We start from the raw sequence: 20,900 nt of genomic DNA, 5'->3' as shown, positions 1-20,900 counted from the left end.
TCGCACCATTGCATAAAACACAGACAAAATCTTTGGAAACAAAAACAGCAACCTATGCAGCAGAAAATATGTTAACTGAATTGTCATGGCCATTTTGCCCATGCCCCTCAAAAGTGTTCCATAGACAGAAACAACATCAGGCGCATAGTGTTGGTCTGGTGTCGTACAGGCAGTACTTTTTTAATACTGCTTAAATTTATTTTACACATATTTCTCCATTAGGATAGCACCAAACTGCCCATTTGTTCAAGTTGTCATTTGGTGCTGAACACCGTGGGGGTAAAGACAAGGGTAAAATTAGGGACAGGTCGTCATTTGAGGCTGAATATTCCGTGAATACCGGTACCGGCACAAACCTGTTCTTTTCAGATGTAATAGAGACTGTCTGCGCTAAGATGACGGAAGTTTTCAACAAGCAACCACCTGGCATTCAGCAGTATCTGCTCAGCAGGTTCCTGACAGTCAAAGGATCCCTCTACAGGTTTGTTACTTGTTCCTGAACTCTTTACTCTTTGTTTAATAACAGAATTGTTTTAATCATTTGCATTAACGTTTTTCGAAAAAAGTTTGTTGTACAAGGTTCAGAAAGTACAAAGTTAGTTTGTCCTAAAATGACATCTTGTGTCTGCTGTACGACTATTGGAGTGCATCGCACCGTGGTGACTACACAATTGCATGCCAGCCTTATGCTCATCCAGATTGAAGCTGGCAGGGGCAGAAATAGAACTTAAGAACAATCTTTGTGTTCTGTAGCACAAACTTTCACTTCGGGTGCTGAATTTTTACTTCAAAGCACTATGTACATTGTATACATGATGGGGAAAACAGCTCAGAAAACATGGACTACAAAGAGGAACAAACACGACACGACAATGCTGTACTCGCAACTGAAGAATTTTAATAAAGGAAACAAAGACAGAAAAAACATAATACTATTTTAAAAGATTGCACAAAAACAAAGGGCCACTCTCGCCAACCGTGAAGCGTGTCAATAAACTACCCGTTCACTACGTGACTCATTTTTCGCCGCAGGAAGAAAATGGCCTGACACTGCCAACGATGGTTCAATAAAAAAAATTAGTGAACCGTCATTGGTGCTGTCAGCCAAAGAGATTTCCTTCCTGCGGCAAAAATGAGTCACGTAGTGAACGGGTAGTTTATTAACACGCTTCACGGTTGGCGAGAGTGGTCCTTTGTTTTTGTGCAATCTTTTAAAATACTGTGTATGTTTTTTCTCTCTTTGTTTCCTTTATTAAAATCCTTCAGTTGCGAGCACAGCCTTGTCCTGTCGTGTTTGTTCCTCTTCGTAGTCCATGTTTTCTGAGCTGTTTTCCCCATCATGTATAACGTCAACCAACTTGCCCAGTTCACCACCTTACTACATTGTATACTTAATTTCAGCATAACTTGGCAGACTGCGGAAGCTATGGCTCGCGTAAGCGAATTATATGGCAAAGAGAAACATGTGACCGCCCTCCACAGGTGCAGTGCTCCAATGTTGGAGTCCGCACCAGTGGTACAGTGTCTTATGCCTCGCTTTGGCACTGTTACTGGCTCGCTGGTGTTCAAGCTTTTGCCTCTTTTCAAGTTATGCTGAAACGAAGTATAGGAATACTTTATCTACATTAGACCTAGATTGTTACTGTTTTCTGTAAGCTCCTTTCTGACTTATATTGCTGCTGCAATATTAGCTTAGCTTGCTAACCACTTTTCACTCCGAAACTGCCGGGCTGACTGCCGTAATATCCCAAAAGATAGCCCACCTAAAATCGAGAGCAAACAGGTAGAGCCCTGCATATCTACGGATATTTGCAGTAAACTGGCGGATGTGGATAAAAATAAACCAGATTTGGGCAAATTACGGATTGGATGCGAATGCCAGGGGCTGCGGATGCGGATATCCGTGGGTTCGGATCCACATTTTTGCTGAGGCGGCCGATAAGACGTGTGCGACCGCGCAGTGTTGAGTGAATAAGTGAGTGATACTATCAAGTGCATCATCGAATGTATTGCGGGAGAAAACTACTCTCTTAGATAGAAGGTGCCAATTGGGGAGAAAATTGTTCTTTTCGTCAAGAAAGTTTTGATTCTCACCAAAGATCGCTTTAGAACATTCTATCTCGCCAAAAATGTTGTCCCTATAAAAAGTAAAGAGTACAGAAGCATCAGTCGTTATGGGAAGCTTGTACTTGTTTTGCAGGGAAAGAGCGGAAAACATTCTTTGGGGTGCAAAGAAAACCCAAAACGTACAAACCACAAGAAAGTAGATGCCTCCAAGTGGCTTTTTCGCCTACAACTAGATCGAGGAGATTGAATTCAATCCACTAAAGTGGTGGAACGTGTCAGCACAAGTTTACACACCTCATTCTTGCAGCGCAGTTGGTGCATTCCGTCCCAAGATCAAGGGCACCAATGGAGAGAGATTGCTCATTAGTGGTTATTAATTTAAGACGGGCGAACCAGTCTGATTCTGTCTATGTTGACGATTTTCTGTTTCTTCTACACACACGCGCAACGCCTCGACAAGCGAAGCGTTGCGTGTGTGTGAATTTTCTTTTTCTCAGCAGTTGGCACGGACAAAGTTGTTTTTAAATACTAGTATATAGTTCCAAGCATGCAGTTGAGGGTTAATGTATAAAACTAAAACCGATGGGAGATGCGGTCATTATTGAATATTTTGATATTTTTACAGTGGTGTACATGCGCCTCAGCACATAGGCACGAGTAGTTTGCTGCAGGGAGTGAGCACATTTCCTCTCCCACTTTTTTGTTGTTTGGCCTGAATAAAATGACACAATTTTTACAGCAAAGCTGTTAAGGGCTAGTTTCTCCAGGATTGTGTCCGGTACCAAACAAATATCGACACCCGTGGTCGACACAACACTCTGGTAGCCGCCGTTGCTCATATATGGCAGTAGCTGTCCAGAGTGTTGTGTTTGCCAGTTGTCTGCTTGTCGCTGTCGCTCATAGATCGCGGCAACCTTTCCAGCTTCGGCAACCAGACAACTGGTTGCTGCCATCACTCATAGATGGCGGCAACATTTCTTCGGAGGAAGAAGAGCGGGAACGAAATAAGCGGCGATGTGCGCAGCAGCGCGAATGGTTCCGCAACCGCCGCAAGGCCGCTATCGCCTAAAGTTCTACTGCATTGAGCGCTTCAGATTCCCTTGCAAAAGATGAGCAGATCGCTCGCCTGGAAAGCCACTGCCGAGAACAGAAGCTGCAGCTCTACTGCTCTTCCTTCTTCACCAGAGTGGAAAGGCTGAAAGATTTAAGAGTCTGTCCTTTGTTAACTTTTATGTTTATAAATTATGCGTCTGCTTGAAGTGGGTGTTATACAGCCAAAAGAAAAATAAATACTATTAAAATTTTCTTCTTTTTGAGCGTATCTTCTGGACAGAGTGTCAGTGTCACAGACTCCCAGGACGTTCTCATAGCTGCGATCATCTTTCCAGTGATGCGAAGTGCCTCTGGAAAAATGATTGCTTATTTTATAAATACGCAAAACTTACTTTCATTGTATTCTGACACGAAGGGTTATTTGTACAAAGGAAAGTAGATGGCTTACAAAATATCATCCAGATGCTTTTTTACAATTTTTATTCATGCTTGATTTTATGATGTAAAATGAATGCATGGGTGGAGGGTCAGATGCATTTCCAAATTTGCGGATGCGGTTCGGATGCGGATACGAAGTCTGCGGATGTGGATCGGATGCAGATGATCAAACTGTTGTACACGCAGGGCTCTACAAATAAAAAGAAAATAAAGAGTAGTGGGGCTAGCTTTTAATGTGAAATCGAGAAAAGTAAAAAGAAAAATAAGCTATTTTTAGGTCATGTGTGTCTGTCAAGCTGGTTATTGCAGCGAAGGGCAATGAATCGGAGATGACTGTACTACCCAATCAGCAATGATTGCTTATACCCCGCCATAGTTAACTAGCCTCATTTACAGCGAGGCCATCACTGACCTAAGCACTATGATTACTGAGAGTGGGTGCTTAAGAAATAATAGCAAGTCAAGCCAAAAATAGGGGTGAAGCATCTCCCAGAATATTACGCTACGTAAAAGCATAGCTCGTTGTAGCCGAAAACGTTTGCAAGGCTCAAGACAACTGAATCTACATTACCCACGGTGCTTGCAGGTGCTTAGCCAATGGGCAGGCGAGGGCAGGTGATTGCCATGCCCAGATCATGCTGAACGCAGTGTCTGCCGTTATGAAGGGGCTTCTCAGGCCGAGAGATTTGTCCAGTCACGAGAAAGGACCTGCCGAGACATTGACAGGTAAAAAAAACCAATGCTATTTCATAGCGCCAGTCCTGTTGTACGTGTGCCTTCTTTGTCCTTGTCAAGTTTGCACTGTTTTAATCATGTCTATTTCATAGGCTTCTTGGTGACCTCCTTGAAGCTTCCATATTTTGCACTTGGAATGTATCTCTATTTTTCTTCTTTCCTAAGTCTTTTCTTGGCATAAGAATTCTCACCCAATAACAGGGTGTGGTAACGCAGCCAGTGAACATGATTTTGTTATAGATAGTTGTAGTCGAGACCCTCGACTTGAGCCATGGTACAGTTGTGGGCAAAACCAACAAAACCGCAAGAGCGTGTGACCTTGAACTATGTGCGTGCATCACTCCAGCAGCGAGAGGACTCACTTCCATCGAGCGTTGGTTGGTTGCGAGATTAGCAACTATCAACATCAGCATCGGCTATCAGCGGCACACCCAAGCAAGGCGCTGCCGATGATTACAAGGTCAAATAGTCGGACGTTGATAGTTGCCAATCTCACTACCGGTCAACGCTCAGTGGAAGTGTTTTTTCTCCCAACTGGCATGACACGTGCTCGTAGTGCGAGGCCGAACACATACGTGGCCTCGCCGGCCTTATTCACGACTGTGCCTAGTCTTGACGGTGGTTTCAGTCAGCTTTGTGTGCAATGGTAGAGGGAAACAGGTTGGAATTTTTGAGTGCCACGGAAACACGCCTGGCAAGCATTCTGGATGAGTTGTTTAAAGCATCTGTTGGGCACCAGTTTGTTTTTCTTTGTACGAGCTCAGAAACAGGTTGGCAGACTGGAGAGCATGCAGTATTAGTAGACAGAAATTGTCATATCGCAGACTCGTAAGAAGTCCACACAAAACATTAGTAAAACCGAAAAGTGTGGCAACTGGTGGCCACAAATGTTTTGCGAGCTCTTGGTTCTTACTTGGCATTTTCCAAGATTTTTCGCGCCATAACGTCAACTCGCGACTTCAGTCTCAACGGGCGCGTTGCCCTCTTTCCTCGGTGCAGCGGTGATGAGCGGCCGGGAGGTGATAGCCAACCTGGACAAAGTGCTGCTGCACTTGGAGACGAAGGAGTTCTCTGTGGAGCCCCTGATCCTGCAGTCCCTGCAGCAGCTCACCCAGTGGGTGGCCGACCTCACCCTCCACCTCATGGCCTCCCTGCCCCAGCAGGTCTACAACCACATGCGCTTCCCGGGGGTGAGATCCTCTCCTTCCCCGTCCTTGGCCGGGACTGCCCGGAAAAGGCCCTCGTATTATGCTGTTACTAGTGGCTCCGTGACCCGCCCAAATGGCAGACATGCTGAAGCTTGGCGAGAATATGCGGCAAGATGGCAGACGCGTGCCTCTCGCCACCGCTTTGTGCTGGTACTACATTCGTTGTGGGACACTGCAAGGCACGCTCGCAGCGACGCGGACACAAGATAGGCGGCAGCACATGATCTCACTAGTGACGACGTTAAAGCTGGTAAGGTGCAGGTCTTGTCCCCCAGGTGCCCTTGCTCTAGCGCTGTACTCGCTTCGCCGGGCAGCCTGGCTGATGTCACGTGCATGGTTTGTGTTTTACTTGCTTTTTGTACTCTGCCGGATTCGTCTCGCAAAATAAGTACTATTTCTTAAATTCTGGGGCCGAAACCTGACGTGCCAGAGCAGGCAACCGTGATTTTGTAACCTCTTTCTCTACGGTGTGTGTGAGGAAGAGATTGAGCACCGGACGAGAAATGGAGAAGCAGAAAAGCATTGGCAAAGAAATAGCGCTAATCGGCCCCGTGTTTGATGCTTTTAAAGGGTTGTCTGGGGGAGAAGGAAGGAAAAAATTAAACAACCGCATCTCCACGTGGTGAATGATGTTGATTGGGGCGAAGCTCTGGTGGTGCTTGTCTGCGTAAACGCTGAGCCGCAGCATGCCGAGCCTTTCGTTCGTTTACATCCATGTCACGCTGCGGTCAAATGCTAAAATGCGTATATAACCACGTTCCATACCACACATTCTCTTTCTGACATGGATGAAAACTAACGAAAGGTTTGGCATGCTGTGGCTCACCGTCTACGCAGACAAGCACCACCAGAGCTTCGCCCCAGTCAACATCATTCACCACGTGGAGATGCGGTTGTTTAATTTTTGCCCTACACGAGCACGGGAGCACGTGCTCGTGAGCACGAGCACCCGACGCCGGACATCGGACGAACATGCGGACATGGCTAGCCCCTAAGGAGCTTCGCCCCTAAAATGGGTACGGAATTTGCTCTTTAATAGTGGCTCACTCGCCTGGTAAGTCGAAGGTGGCAGTTGCAGTGGGTGTCTTATTACAATTAGGGCAATATTTACTTATCATTTTTTATTTTTGGGCATTGAATCAAACTTTTTGGCCTACTCAATGTAGGCAATTTAGTGGACTTGCTTTTTGAGGTCACCTTAACTCGGGCTATGTAGGTGCAGATCTTATCGCTAAGGTAAAACACTTCACTTTCAAACTCGTGGTCTGTAACCAAATTTTACTTTTTTTTGTTGTTTCTTTTATTAGAAGAACATGCTAGCACAATTCTACAATTTATTTAATCATTTTAGTTGGTTTGGAGCTTTTACAATCAACTTTTGTGTTCTTTCACAGATGCCAAAGTTAGGACAGTTTGTTGACATCATTTGAAGGATAATGACCAAAGTTTTTCCAGCAAGAGAGCAGTGTCTGCCAGTTTATTGGATAGAACAAGTGCTCACGAGGGACGGTGCAGTCCATACATAGCACTCGTTTCGGTCAAGGGAGTGGCATTTCAGTGCCATTGCTGTCCAACAGACTGCCACTTGAAAGTGACTTTGGCTGAGGCCATGGAATGTCTTTTAATATGCTTATAACCAAGCAAACCAATTGCTCATTTTATATGACAGCCTCTAGAAAGTGTCTGATAATTGTGTGTGTGTGGATTTAAGAGGTTATTATTTGCTTAGATTACAATTTGGGAGCACATTATGTAAATGCATTTGCTAAAGCGGTAGCTTTGTATAGGCCTAACCATGCTCAAGGTCATGACCTTGCCCTCAAGGTCGTGTTTTTCAGGTCACGTGACACCCTTGGCGGAAGCTCAAGGTCGCGTTATGAGGGTCACATAACGCCCATGACAAGCACTGGTGACTTAGTAAGCACTGATAGTGCAAGCTCTGCTCGTGCGTGCGAGAAAGAGAGAGAAGGAGGAGAGGGAGGGAGAGGGAAAAAGAAAAAGGCAGGAAGGGGGGAGGGAGCGCCGGTTGGACAAGCTCTGTTTGCTCGAGTGAGAGAGAGAAGAAGAGGGAGAGGCCAATAACGCTCAAGGTAACGTTATCGAGGTCACATAATGCCCGTAGATGTAGTGAAGCATTAGCTCCAGTTGGTAAAGCTCCATTCGTGTAAGCGCTGGTTGCGTAAGCTCTTAAGCGCCGGTAGTTGAAGCTGACGTGACCTGATGTCCTTGACATCTGTCGCATCAAGTGATTGATGTTCAAAGCATGGCCGGTGCGTGAGGCCAGACCAAAGCATATAAACCAAATTTATTAATGCGAAAGCATGAACTGTCCCATGGAGTGCAGCCGGCGTTGGCTGTGACCGCGGAAAATGGCTCCTGAATAAACGGCAGTCAAAATGACTGCGCGACGCATAATAGTTCCAAGGAAACGCCACCTCACAGAGGAGCTCTCTCCTCTGGCGCTGCAGCCCGTGCGCCAATAAAAGGGAGAGGGTGGCACGGGCATGGCCGCCGCGTCAGGCGTAGTTGGTGAGGGGGCGGGGAAAGAGTGAACAGAACTTTTCACTCCGTCTGCGAGGCGCACCGCTGCACTCGTCTGCTCTTCTTAGCGCCAAGGAATATGGCAGCGCCTGAAGCATCTAAATCGGCGGCGGCCGCAACCTCGGTTATACCGAAACGTGGCTGTCCACGTCAGTACATTGCAGACAAACTAAGGGAGCGGACATCAAGGCTTTCGCATTCACAGCTCATACAAACTGCTTAGGTGTCCTCGGGATTTTTTCAAGTGGTAGCTTTATAGGCCCTACCATGCTCAAAGTCGTGTCCTCGTTCTCAAGTTCATGTCCTCATGATCATGTCTTCAAGGTCGCGTAATCAAGGCTACATAATGCCCATGGCTGAAGTGCATGGTCGCGTAATCAAGGTCACGTAAGCGCCGGTCGCGTAAGCACCGGTTGCGTGAGCTCATAAATGTTGGTAGCTGAGGCTGACATGACCTGATGTCCTTGAGGTCATTGCAGAGGTCGTCCTTGTGGTCGTCCTAGAGGTCGTTCTTGATGTCGTCCTAAACGTCGTCCTAGAAGTTCTCCTAGACGTCGTTCTTAGTTCGCCCTAGACGCCGTCCTTGGCATCGTCCTAGATGTCGTCTTTGATGTCGTCTTCGATGTGTGCATGCCGTATTACAACCATTTCATCACCATCACCATAACCTTTCCTAATTATATTTACTAACGACGTCCGGAATAGTACCAACGCAAGCTGCCACAGCCCAGCGCAGTCAGGCAACACTGACATACACTCTCAAAACCATGGACGCGCGCTGTTAATCACTTCGTTTGAGACTGCCGCTGAAAAAGTCTATATCAAGTACTACAAACTGCAAAGAGGCTGATGCAATTTTTTTTATATTATATTTCTTGCTTTTTTTTTCGTACGAGTACAAGGTTTTCAAGCTGCCTTGTCTTGGAGCATGTATACACAAACTCAGCTCTGCAACGTCATGGCACGGTGATAGCACGTTGGGCACACTTCCGGTCTGGGGCAGTGGGTGGAAGTCACCATGCGGGATGTGCATCCTTGTGTTGCTTTGGAGGAAACCAGACGAAAACCTCCCTTCTCATCAAAAAGTCTGGAGGTACACCTAAGCACTTCTTATGAGTTGTGAATGCAGAAGCATGAATGTCGTTCTTCGCACCACGGCCGCTTCTGATCCTCTCGGCACCGAGGCCACTTCTGATCCTCTTGGCACTGCGTGCCCGCGTTGGAGCAGAAACGGCTGAGGCGCCGAGAGGATCAGTGGGCGGCTCGGCCGTTTCTGCTCCGGCGCGGGCACACAGCACCATAGGGTGGTACTAATTGAAACTGATGTGCGGCAGCTTCATATCATTGCCGTTTTGCGTGGCTTTCTGCATAGTTTCAAAGCTGGGATGCCTCAGGCCGCGGCTTCGGGAATTAATGTGTTGTTTGACGTGGCAGATGACTTCGGCTCGCTCCATGGGACAGTTAATGCTTTCGCATTAAAATGCCGCGACTGGGGCTGTACCAAAAGAGTCAGGAAAGGTTTGAAGGTCAGTTTTTATCTGTTAGCTGCCTGCTCGGTTCGTCCGAGATCTTGGATAGGGGCCGTGAAAAAGGAGAACCAGATGCCGTCTGGCCACGATTGCTTGTGCGGGAAACACTTGACTGAATTCACGGATACTTGTGGCTAGGGTGCCTCAATGTCCTTCTGTTCAGGGTGATGCCACCCTTTGTGGTACCCACTGCCGACAGCACGCGCTCACTGGTAAAATACAAAGAAATCGACGAAAACAAAATGTCGCCATAGCACAGTCAGCGCTACAAACGCGTGCAGGGTCACGCTCTTTCACGCACTTCTGAACAAAAAAGAAAAATAAAAGTGTGGGACAAAATGGCCAGATGTCTCCACCCTAAGCAAAGCGCACATGAAGGCACCCTACTTGTGGGTATCAGATTTACTTGTTTTGTTCTATAATGAACGCGAAAAAACCGCCAAGTTGTACAAACCCCCTGCGGACTACGTTCAGTGCGTCTTCAAGTTTGCTGAGGTCACTAAAGTAGTCGGACATTTCTTGAAAGATGTAGAATTAAGAATTCCACCGCGAAAAAGAGCACGGGGACTCGTACTGACGATGACAACATTGCATTCCAATGGTTTGTATTATGGGCGACGGCGAACTTCTTGCTCACACTCCATCGTGCATACACAGCAATGGTAACATCCACTAGCGGCACTCCGATTTGTTTGTAAACATGAATTGGTCTATAGCTTTACTCCCTTTTGCAGGGGGGCCTCATAGCTGACCCCAAGTCCTTGAACATGCTGCGCGAGCTGCTGGTCATTTTCCGCATGTGGGGATTCATCAGCGAGAGCTGCTTACCGGCCTACACCAAGATGACAGGTGAGCTCCCTTCAGCACGCTGCATGCCTCCACGCATGGGTTGGGGTCTGGAACATGTGCAAACAAAAGCTTTGGGTAGATTTAAAAAAAAATTGTTGAAAATGCAAATACTATTAGCATTTATAATTTGATTGATTTTTTAAACTTTTTTGGGTGTTTACGAGACATGTGTTTGATGGACTTTTGACATTTTTCGGATAGAGCAGGGGCTGAGACGACTTCCAAAAGCTGTTGCACATGCAAGCCTACCATAAAGTACTGAACAAGCACCCATTCATGAAATACGATTCTGAAGATAATTGCATTGAATTCTCAGCTCTGTGGTTGTTAGAGGAGAGGTGTTTCTGTATATTTTCTGTGCTAAAATTAATTTAGGATATCTTTTAGAAAGCCAAAAAATGGGACCTTGCATAGGTGTGGATTCATGCCCAGTAATTTGCAGCATGTTCCAATTGCGCCTTACTTCCACTCAAAAATTATGATCCAAGCAAGATGCTAGTTTGGGGTTTTCATTTGTTTCTTGATGCAGCGTGTTTAAGGGGCGCTAAAGCAGTTTCTGAAATCGTTTTTTTATGGAGCAAACTCAATTTACATGCCCTAGGCATCCAAAAAGAACTTAAAACTACAATCATGGGACACTTTTTTTCTTTATAAAAAGCTCTATCAAATATTCTGATACACCCTTAAGATTTGTATCAGAAAAATGTGGTGATGCTATGTTTGGCGGCACTTTGGGTGAAGAAAAAGGCCCCACGTGATAGTAATTTCTAGTTTTCTAGGATGCCTAGGTTGCATAGATGAAGTTTGCACCATAAAAAGATGATCTCAAAATCCACTTTTTTTTAAATAGGATGTTTTTTTTAAATAGGATGTTAGCATTATGGGGATTTACTCTGAAATCGGCCAGAAAAATCGGCACCTGATTGCAGCGACCTCAAATTTTCAACAAAGGTGGATTTTAATGGTGAATTTTACCTTGTGAAATTTCAAGGCATAGCTGCCTTCCAGTGAAAAACGAGACCAACACCTATGACATAGGATGTTGGTCTCATTCAATTGTGGACACCGACGCAGACATACAATTTTAACCGAAGATTGTGCTTGTGCTGTGTTGCTCAGAAGGACAAGTGGAACACCTCGGGTTTCCTGCATCTGACAAAGGCTTAAAATTAGGGGTGTGCGAATATTAAAATTTTTGTATACGAATCGAATATGAATAAGACAAAAAAACAGCCTTCAAATATTGAATCGAATTTCGAATATGTTTCTAGTAATGAAAAAGTGCACAACAAGAGGTAACAGCAAGTTTCATTGCCTTTTTAAAATAAATCAATGCAACTGCATTTTACTAGGCTGCAGCAGGATAAAGATACTTCTAGTAATGCACTCATTACAAATTATCCTGTAGGAAAATTAACTGCTCAACGTGTTCAGAAAGTAAGCGCTCCCTACGCGCCGTGACAATATTTCCGCCAGTAGAAGACCCTTTCACTCGGGAAACCTGCGAAATTTCACTAAAGTTAGAAGAAGCTCGACTTATGGACAGTGTTGCCCGGCTGCTACACAAATATTTTGAATCTTTGGAAACAAATAATTTAGAAAGTATTTTATATTTCATAATATGTTTACCAATGCTTACACCATATAAAAGCGAAAATATGTGCTTTTAACGCTTTCATTAGTTATTAATGTGAACCAATGATGCCAAAAAACCCAACAAATGTATTGCACTTTTGCTCCGCTAGGTAAAATCAACTAGTTGTTTTTCTTTAATGTTTGCACATGCGCACAAAAGTTGAATTTCAATCAAACCTTTGTCGAACATCACGTTGAAAGTTTGAAGAAGTTGAACTTGGTCGAACTTGAACCTGGGCTGGTTCGCGACATCCCTATACTCCGTTTCACCTTATGTTGTACCGCAGCGAAGGCTAGAAGCGCGAGCCCAAAGCGTTGGCAGCTGCCCCTTAATGCACGAGAGCTTGTGCCGCCGAGATGTGCCCTAGAACAAGGAGCTCACGCTTGTAGCCTTTCCTTCAAGGTGAAATAGCGTTTAGTTTTGACTGCGCGGGAGTGGCAGGAGCTGTTGTCAATGGCGATGCAATGTTCTGCTCGCACCTAGCTTTTTCTTTTTTTTTTTTACTTTTCAAACATTTATATTAGATAACACTCTCGAGATTTATTTTATATCTATATTTCACTCTCGAGGTTTATTTTCTTGTATCAATTTATAGAACGCACAAATACATCACATATTGCCATAAAAGTGCCACACAACAAAGGGCTTGGTGAAAAAGAAACCGAAACTGATCCTGTCTTGCTGCCATCGGACAGATAGAAACGGAGCAGACCGATAACACACGCATCATACGACTTTCTCAGTGAATAAACATATTCATAGGGGAATGCGTAGCAGGCAGATTATTGGTTACTTGCTCAAATATTCACAGTTTGTGCGAATTTTCATCGTTTTTTCCCGAATATTCAGCTTTGGCCGAATATTCGGGAACTTTTGAATATACAATTTTCAAATCGAATATGTTTCGAATAAGGAAAATATTCGATTCATATTAAAAATTTAGAATATTCGCCACACCTTTACTTAAAATGTGTTTGATAAATAAAAAAAAAAACTATTGAAGTTGAAGTTTGCTGCTATAGGTGCCGTCTCACTTGTCCTCTTGGCGCTCATTGAATGGCTTTAATTCCAGACAACTTGGACATCTTGTCTCTGCTTTTCAAGCTCCTTACAAAGACACTGCTGAATCATGGTTCTGAGCCTGATGAGACACTCCTCGGTAAGCAAGGCCTTCATGTAGGCTTAGCCAAAGTCACTGGATATTCTCATAGTTGGGTGTTGATTTGGCTGTCTGGCAGCAAAAATGGACTCCTTTGATCACTTGCAAAGTCGTAACAGTTACTGCAAAAGTATACCCAAAACACAGTTATAGTTAATTGTGCTAAAACATACCTAAGGTATGCTCTAGATCAGGGGTAGCCAAGCTGCGGCTCGCGAGCCGCATGCAGCTCTTCACGTGTTAAAATGCGGCTCACGGCTCTCCCCCCACCTCCCTCCCAAACACATGAGCACTTCCCGAAAAAGAGAAATGGAACGCGTTTTAAATCGAAAGACAGGTTGTGGTTTGGTAGTCTTGTGCTACTGCTGCCTTACGTACAGTTGGACTGCTCTTGACTTGGATAGATTAAAAAGAGTTGAGTTTTGTTTATTGCTCTAAACAAAAGTTCGCCCCCCCCCCCCCCCCCCCCCCCCCCACGGCTCTTAGAAGTTTCGTGGCTTTTGTTTGTGCCTCTTAGGTCGGGTCAGCCTGGCTACCCCTGCTCTAGATACTTTCTTTTTTACCTGGATATAGCTGCAGCTTGTAGCACAAGGGGCAAAAGCTCGCGCTGCACAACTTTTAGAGCCTACCTGTTTCAATCTAAATGAACATTGTACCAATGTGTGGCTTGTATTGCTACTGCACAATGTGAGTTAACCCCTTGGTCACTAATCACAACTGATACTCGTGCCCTCCATGACGGACCAGAAAGCCTGACCATGGGACTGGTTTGTGTCTCAGTTGTAGACCGTTCCATTAGGGTCATAGCAGAGAGGGTAAAAAGAGAAAAAAATCCCCTCCCCCTCTCGCCCGCATGTCGTCTGCTCCGCCAAGTGGGCGGTACCTAGCATCCGGCTGGCGTACAAACTCTGTTTAAAATCGCGTCATTTTGGGAATTTCAAGCGCAGATGCACAGATTTTGGTATGCCAGTTATCGTGTATTACTATGCTAGATAAAAAAGACTAACAGAGTCCAATTGCGCTGTTATTTGCATGCAAATAAAAAAAAAACAATAGGGAAATCTGTGTGAGACTGGCCGCTCTCTCCGGCGAAAAGTGAATCCGGTGGCTGTACCTTTTTTACTATACAAAGTTCGTACTGGTGTAGGCCTTTAGCAACCATGAGTGGATGTCTGAAATAATAAATAAAAACATGCTCTCCTGTCGCAATACACGCAGTAGTTGAGGGTAGTTCTGCCGGCTGACTCAACTGCTATTTAAGTAACGGAAAAACGATATGTCAGTTGATCATTTACTGAAGTAGAACAACAGAGAGCTCTAGGCTGATTTTGGAGTAGCCATAACTATTCTAAGAACGCAAACCACTTCACAATGGCAGCCACGAGCGAGAGTTCGATATTCCGTACAGCCCGTTGATACAGCCCAAAGATGGAGAATGGCAACCTCCCGGTTTGTCGTCTGCTAGCGGAGTCGGGCGCGTGCCCTCTCTCTCGTTTTACCCCGCCGAACCCGCTGAATTTCCCGGATGTATGGAGAGGGCGCTGCTGTCGAACAAAATGGTGCCGCCCAAAGAGCGCTAAATGGAATGGTCTATAGGTAGCTCGTTTTTTGCGCTTTCCGGCAGATGGCGGTGCTACCACTATGCCTTTTCTGTTATTGTTGAACTTGTTTCTCAGATGAATGCTGTCTCCTGCCAAGCCAGATACTGATTCCATCCATAGACCTTGGGAACCATGCAGAAGGCAAGTACTTTCATCAAAATGCACATGGTTTCGGTTGCTGTCCTCTAAATTCTCCTCATAGTGTCATATTTTGTCTCTCCTGTACTCATTGATAGAGTGAGAACGGCAGGGTGCATTTTTAGAATGCCCTGCCTCGAGCACGTGCCTCATGCCTTCCGCCGTGCTTCGGCTGTGAATGCGCTCCAAGTGGATTTTACCACTTGAAGCGTTGAAGCTTTGTTGAAGGTAGGAAGTTTGTGCCAGAGGCGGAACAACTAGAGTTCCTCCCTGCCGTCCTTACCTCGTCAAGTATCATACGGCGAACACTACCATAGCTGCTGATTACTGAAGCACAGAATTTTGCTCAGTGATACACGTATGTTCAGGAGGGATGTTTCTGTCTGGGTGCACAGGCGTGGCCAGCCCAGCCCTGTTCCTGAACTCACTGCCGCTCCCATTCGAGTTTGGCATTCAGCCGGACTTCTTGCACATACCGTCGAAGCTGCACGCCGTGGAAGGGTCGGTGGCCATGCCCAGCAAGGTGGACATCGTGCGGCACATTGGCCTCGGCAGCAACCCTTCGGCCGCCAGACATTGCACCAGGTGGGCAGGGCGCCAATCGTCCATTCTCCTGTTCGCAGATCTTTGCGATTTTTAAGGACTTTCATAGCCTTTAATTAGCTGCTGATCTTTAGAGAAACGAAATACTTACTAGTCTGTACTAGACAATATCTACTTACAAGAACAACATCTTGCTGGTGGCCAGTGATTGATTAATTGAGGCTTAGCTGATCAACCCCTTATCAGTCTAAGAAAACTTCTGCCTGTTTGGAGAATTCATTGAACTTTTGTTCTAATATTTATGTTGTATGGTTTGTCATTTAATCAGCCTCAAGAACGCCGCCATTAGCTTAGCACACACGTTACACACTCAGATGACGATAGTTAACTGCAGTTTAGAGAAAAAAAGTTATAAGCGATTGATGTAATTATTAATTTCTTCCATTCACCTCTTTACTGGTCTTTTAATGGTGGCCCCTGAAGCTATGAACTGCTTCCTACATTTTGGGCACCCCCTGGATCAAACTCTTCACAATCATGGACTAACCCTTCCCCACAAGGAGCATGGGCAGTGCCTCGCCATGTCAATCCGTACGTTCCACCCATGGTATTCGGAAAAGTTTCAGATGTCACCTCATCAACCGTGCAAACCTGCAAATTTCTCCAGCCACAAATTGCGGAAACTCAAACTGGCAACAACAACATAATCACACCAGCTGCGAGCAACGTCTAACGGCAATGGAACAACGCATGGACAGAGTCGAAAAATCCCTCGAGGACATCTCGAAAACCCTACGAGATATCCTCAAACGACTAAATGATTAACTTGCCCAAACACAACAAAGAAAACAAACCAAAACGTAAGGCGATATTTCCTTGGGTTCTACAATGGAACTGCAGGGGATTTAATAACAAGGCAGCGGAACTTAAAGAAAGATTAGAGAAAATGAGGGAAAACAAACCACACGTCATCCTCCTACAGGAAGCAAACGTCGAAAACCTCAATATTCGAGGGTACACTACATATATTCATCCCACCATCGTCCGACGATCCCGCAACTACCAAAGCCAACAATCCACTGGTACAACCTATGGCCAAGCACCCTCGTCTTGAACAGTACAACACAATCACAAATAGATACCTCGCAAATATGTAACGGAGCCAGAGAAGTTGTGGGAGTTAAGTTACGCATAGGCAATCAACAATTCGATATCTACAACGTCTACATTAGACCGGGACAGAAAGAAGGAGACGACGCAGACTGGTTCGATGCCACAGTGCAAGGCACCACACCCACACTCATCGCTGGGGATATGAACGCCCAACACCCACAGTGGGAGTACAAAAAAGCTAACAAACGAGGACGGAATATAACCAGCAAATGCAAGCAACTGAGGCTGGTCCTTCTTAACGAGCCCGACACCCCTACAAGGATCGCAACAAGCACGAGGCACAACGACACAACCCCGGACCTCACCTGGGCCACGAAGAACTTCAAAGCCTCCTGGCATACGTTGCCAGATCCGATGGGCAGCAACCATCTGCCCATAGTCATTCGACTTAAAACAACCACTCCAGCCAAACATCAGGCGAAATTCATGAAATGGGATGTCTTCCGCACCGCCTTAGCCGCAAGCAAGGAAGGACACCTTGCCACCCGTATCCAGCGGGCCCTTAAGGTCGCAAAGACAGTATACCAGATTAAAGAAGATTCTCCTATACCCGACCTTCATCTCCTCAATCTCTGGGCTAGTCGCCTCCAAGCGCTCCAGAGATACCGAAAAAATAAACAAAATCGAGCACTTCGGACCAAACTTAACTTAGCCACGGCAAGGGCCAAAAGATACACTCTCGAACTTAGACGAAACAGATGGTGGGCACACTGCAGCTCCTTCGGTGAAAAGACTGGACTAAAGAAGGTATGGAACACACATCGAGGAATGAACTGCAAAACCAAAAGCAAAAACACCGGTTCCAACCTCGCATTACGGCTAAACATAACAGAAGAAGAGCTAGCAAAAGCAGCGGGAGAGAGTTTCTTCCCTCAACCAGCCAAGGAACCACCGGATACTTGCTATGCGCCGGAACCCATAAACGCATTAATGCCAGAAGACTCCCCCTTCACCATGGGTGAGCTCTTGGACGCTCTAGCGAAAGCAAAAAGCAACACAGCTCCAGGCCCGGACCACATTACCATCACAGCACTCCGAAACCTTCCGGATGAAGAAATGCGTGAGCTCCTAGACAAATACAACGAGATATGGGAATCCGGTCAACTTCCCGATGACTGGAAGATATCCACCGTAATTCCCATTCCGAAATCGGGCAAACCCAACAATGACATCCAGAACCTCCGACCCATCTCGCTAACCTCCAACTTATGTAAAGTAATGGAACGTATGCTCCTGGCCAGAATAACCTGGATCCTAGAGTCACACAACAGGCTACACCCCATGCAAACTGGATTCCGTCCACACCTGTCCACACAAGACAGTCTAGCCATGATTCACAATGACATAACCAAATTTCAACCTACAGTACAGCCTCGTACAATAGTGGCGATCGACATCAAAAAAGCTTTCGACTCCATCCCACATGAAACAGTCATTCGAGGAGCAAAAAATCGAGGCCTACGTGGACGAATACTAAACTTCATCAAATCCTTCCTTCATCGACGCAAATTTCAAGTTCACATTGGAGGCACCATGAGCCCCCTCACAAGAAACACGGTAGGAGTTCCCCAAGGAGCAGTCATCTCCCCTGTACTATTTAACATGGCCATGGCTGACCTAGCATTCCACCTGGAGGCAATTCGAGACGTACGTTACACTATATACGCTGACGACGTCACCTTATGGATCAACAAAGGCACACCCAACATTCAAGAAAGGTGACTTCAAGAAGCCCTGGATGTTACAATGAACTTTATGCATGAAACAAATATGATAATCTCAGCCGAAAAGACTACCTACACAGTCGTCGCCTCAAAAAGGGCTAGAAAGAAAAACATCGGAGACACCATTAATTTGTACGTTGATGGCACCAAAATTCAAAGACAACCAAGTGTAAAGGTCCTCGGTCTCACAATCGACGAGGATGGGGGAGCACGGAGCTGGCTGAACCAGATTAAGATACAATGGAGACGCGGCCTTAACCTTGTCAAGAGAACAACAACCAAAGCTTGGGGGGCAGAAGAAAAACCTTTAAAACTATTGGTACGATCACTGCTCGTCTCCAAAGCCATTTACGGTTATAACTACCTTCGTCTTACCAAGACCCGGCAAGATCAAGTTGAAACCCTTAACAAGGCAGCTATGAGAGTTATCACGGGTTTGCCCAAGATAACCCGCATTCCCGACCTACACAAAGCGGCTCAAATAAACACAATCAAAGAACTAGCAAAAGAAGCACAAAACAGTCAGAGAGACCGCCTCAAAAGAACCGAACCGGAAAGAATCATCCTTAAGCACCTCGGAGTAACGGACTTTGAAATTCCAGCTATAGCCACTTCTCCTCCTCCATGGGAAGACGAATGCATAACAGAGATTAAGCCTATACCCCAAAACCAGAGCAAAGAGCACTGTAATAAAAGAAAAAATGTTGCTAAAAGACACATAAAAAAGATAGAACATCTCCTTCAATGTAAGACCAATAAAGTCATTTACACAGACGCGTCGCGAAACGAGGACGGTAGGACAGCCATTGCTTGGTACTCCTTCCGCACCGGCGAAACAAGCGCTAAAATCCTCCCTTATACCCCCAGTGCCAAAACCGCTGAACTCCAAGCAATCTTTTGGACACTAGAAAATGCCCAAGAGGATGAGCACCCCACAGAACTCTTCATCTACACTGACTCCCAAGAGGCTGTTAGAGAATGCAGGAAAGCCAGCAGCCGTAACAAGACTGTGAATGACATCAAAGCCGCAGCGCGCTATCTCCGAACTAAAGGAATCACCCTCAAAATTTCATGGATTCCGGGACACCAAGATATCTTGGGAAACGAAGAAGCCCATGAGGCCGCGCGGAGCACGCTACAAGCAACCTGCTCCGCACAAGGCCTCCTGGACTCCTTCGCCACAATACCCACCGAGGACCCCGATCCCGATGAAATAAAGACACTCGCAAGACAAGAGCGGAAAGCGAGGTTGACTGCTCTACTGCCAACGGAGGAACACCCGCTCCCATCAAAATACTCACGGTGGGAGCGGGTGTGCCTCCGGCGCCTCGCTACCAACACGGCCATTACTCCAGTTCTACGAAAGCGTTTTTACAAACCAACATCAGAAGACGACCCGGGCCCTGACCCTAACTGCACAGAATGCCATGTACCGGCTACCTGCAGACACCTTATCTGGGACTGTCAAGCTACAGCATGAAAACGACAGGAAGCGATCTCAAAACTTGCCGCCGAACTCACACCACAAAACTATGAAGACTGGGTTACCCCCAACAGAGGTCCTCCAGAGAGGAAGTATATATAACCACTTCCCTTTTTTCCTTTTTCCCAACCCCTACCCTCTACATCCCCCACTGGATAAGATGACTTTCGTCAAGGTATCCGGTGTCCCCTTTCTGAAATAAACATATTCTCACTCACTCACTCCTACATTTTGGGAAAGTGTAATTTCACTGTCCCACCTTAGATCAAGGCACGCGTAATCTGGTCTCGGGAAGTCAGAGGAGAGGAGCGCTGTCACTCCCCCAAGGGAGTATGTGGGCATTTTCCTCCGTCTGGTGCAGGTGCTTCTCCATCTCCATGGTGCGACCGGGAGTCAAGGCAGGCACTATCAGGGCCTGGGAGCAGCGCTGGGTGCGGTTTTGCCCCTGCGGAGGCCAGTGGAGGCTGGTCATGTGATTTCGCAGCGCCTTTTCTACCCAGTGCAGGGCCATTGGTGATATTTCTTCAAGGCAGTTGGCAATTTGGGTCACCTGTAAATAGAACACTGCAATGAAAATTAAAATCGTTCATCTGCTATTTTATCTATAGGTCTCATTTATATTAATGTAATATATAGATGTGTAAAAAATAAAATCTGTCTAGTATGTACACACCTGATAGTACGCATCTTATCAAAAAGGCTGTATTAAAACATATTTTCTTGTTTCATTTTTGAACTGATATTGCAACAAATTACCATATTTATCTTGAGTAATGGATGTGTCGTGTATGAACAAAGCCCATGCATCTACTTTCCTGCAAAGCAACAACAAATAATCTCGTTCTGCATAATAAACATAGAAAATAATAAGGTAGAGGAAACAATTCCCTGCAGAAATATCTGTGCAGGTTGCATTTTCGTGTGAAGATGTTAACTCTGCCTTGAAAATTGTAGGGCTTGTTCTGTTGATAGGTATATGTCCGAGCTTTTATTTTCTGTATAATTTATGCAATAGCTCTGAAT

At 45.7% G+C, this 20,900-nt stretch overlaps 1 protein-coding gene across 1 annotated transcript in view; it reads left to right on the top strand.

Moving 5' to 3' along the window:
- The window catches only part of LOC8030129 (mediator of RNA polymerase II transcription subunit 16), a 45,083-nt gene extending 24,478 nt beyond the window's left edge, over positions 1 to 20,605 (top strand). The window contains exons 15-22 of the mRNA XM_029993326.4: positions 370 to 481; positions 4,145 to 4,284; positions 5,293 to 5,483; positions 10,306 to 10,420; positions 13,129 to 13,215; positions 14,892 to 14,957; positions 15,350 to 15,539; positions 20,239 to 20,605. Of these exons, the coding sequence (XP_029849186.1) occupies positions 370 to 481; positions 4,145 to 4,284; positions 5,293 to 5,483; positions 10,306 to 10,420; positions 13,129 to 13,215; positions 14,892 to 14,957; positions 15,350 to 15,539; positions 20,239 to 20,353 (1,016 nt within the window). The 3' untranslated portion in view covers positions 20,354 to 20,605. The remainder of the gene's footprint in view (positions 1 to 369; positions 482 to 4,144; positions 4,285 to 5,292; positions 5,484 to 10,305; positions 10,421 to 13,128; positions 13,216 to 14,891; positions 14,958 to 15,349; positions 15,540 to 20,238) is intronic.
- The last annotated feature ends 295 nt before the right edge of the window (positions 20,606 to 20,900 follow it).

The sequence above is a fragment of the Ixodes scapularis genome, unplaced genomic scaffold (assembly GCF_016920785.2).
Source record: "Ixodes scapularis isolate PalLabHiFi unplaced genomic scaffold, ASM1692078v2 PGA_scaffold0__279_contigs__length_252992795, whole genome shotgun sequence".
Classification (NCBI taxonomy): domain Eukaryota; kingdom Metazoa; phylum Arthropoda; class Arachnida; order Ixodida; family Ixodidae; genus Ixodes; species Ixodes scapularis.
This window is presented reverse-complemented; position numbering and strand designations above follow the sequence as displayed.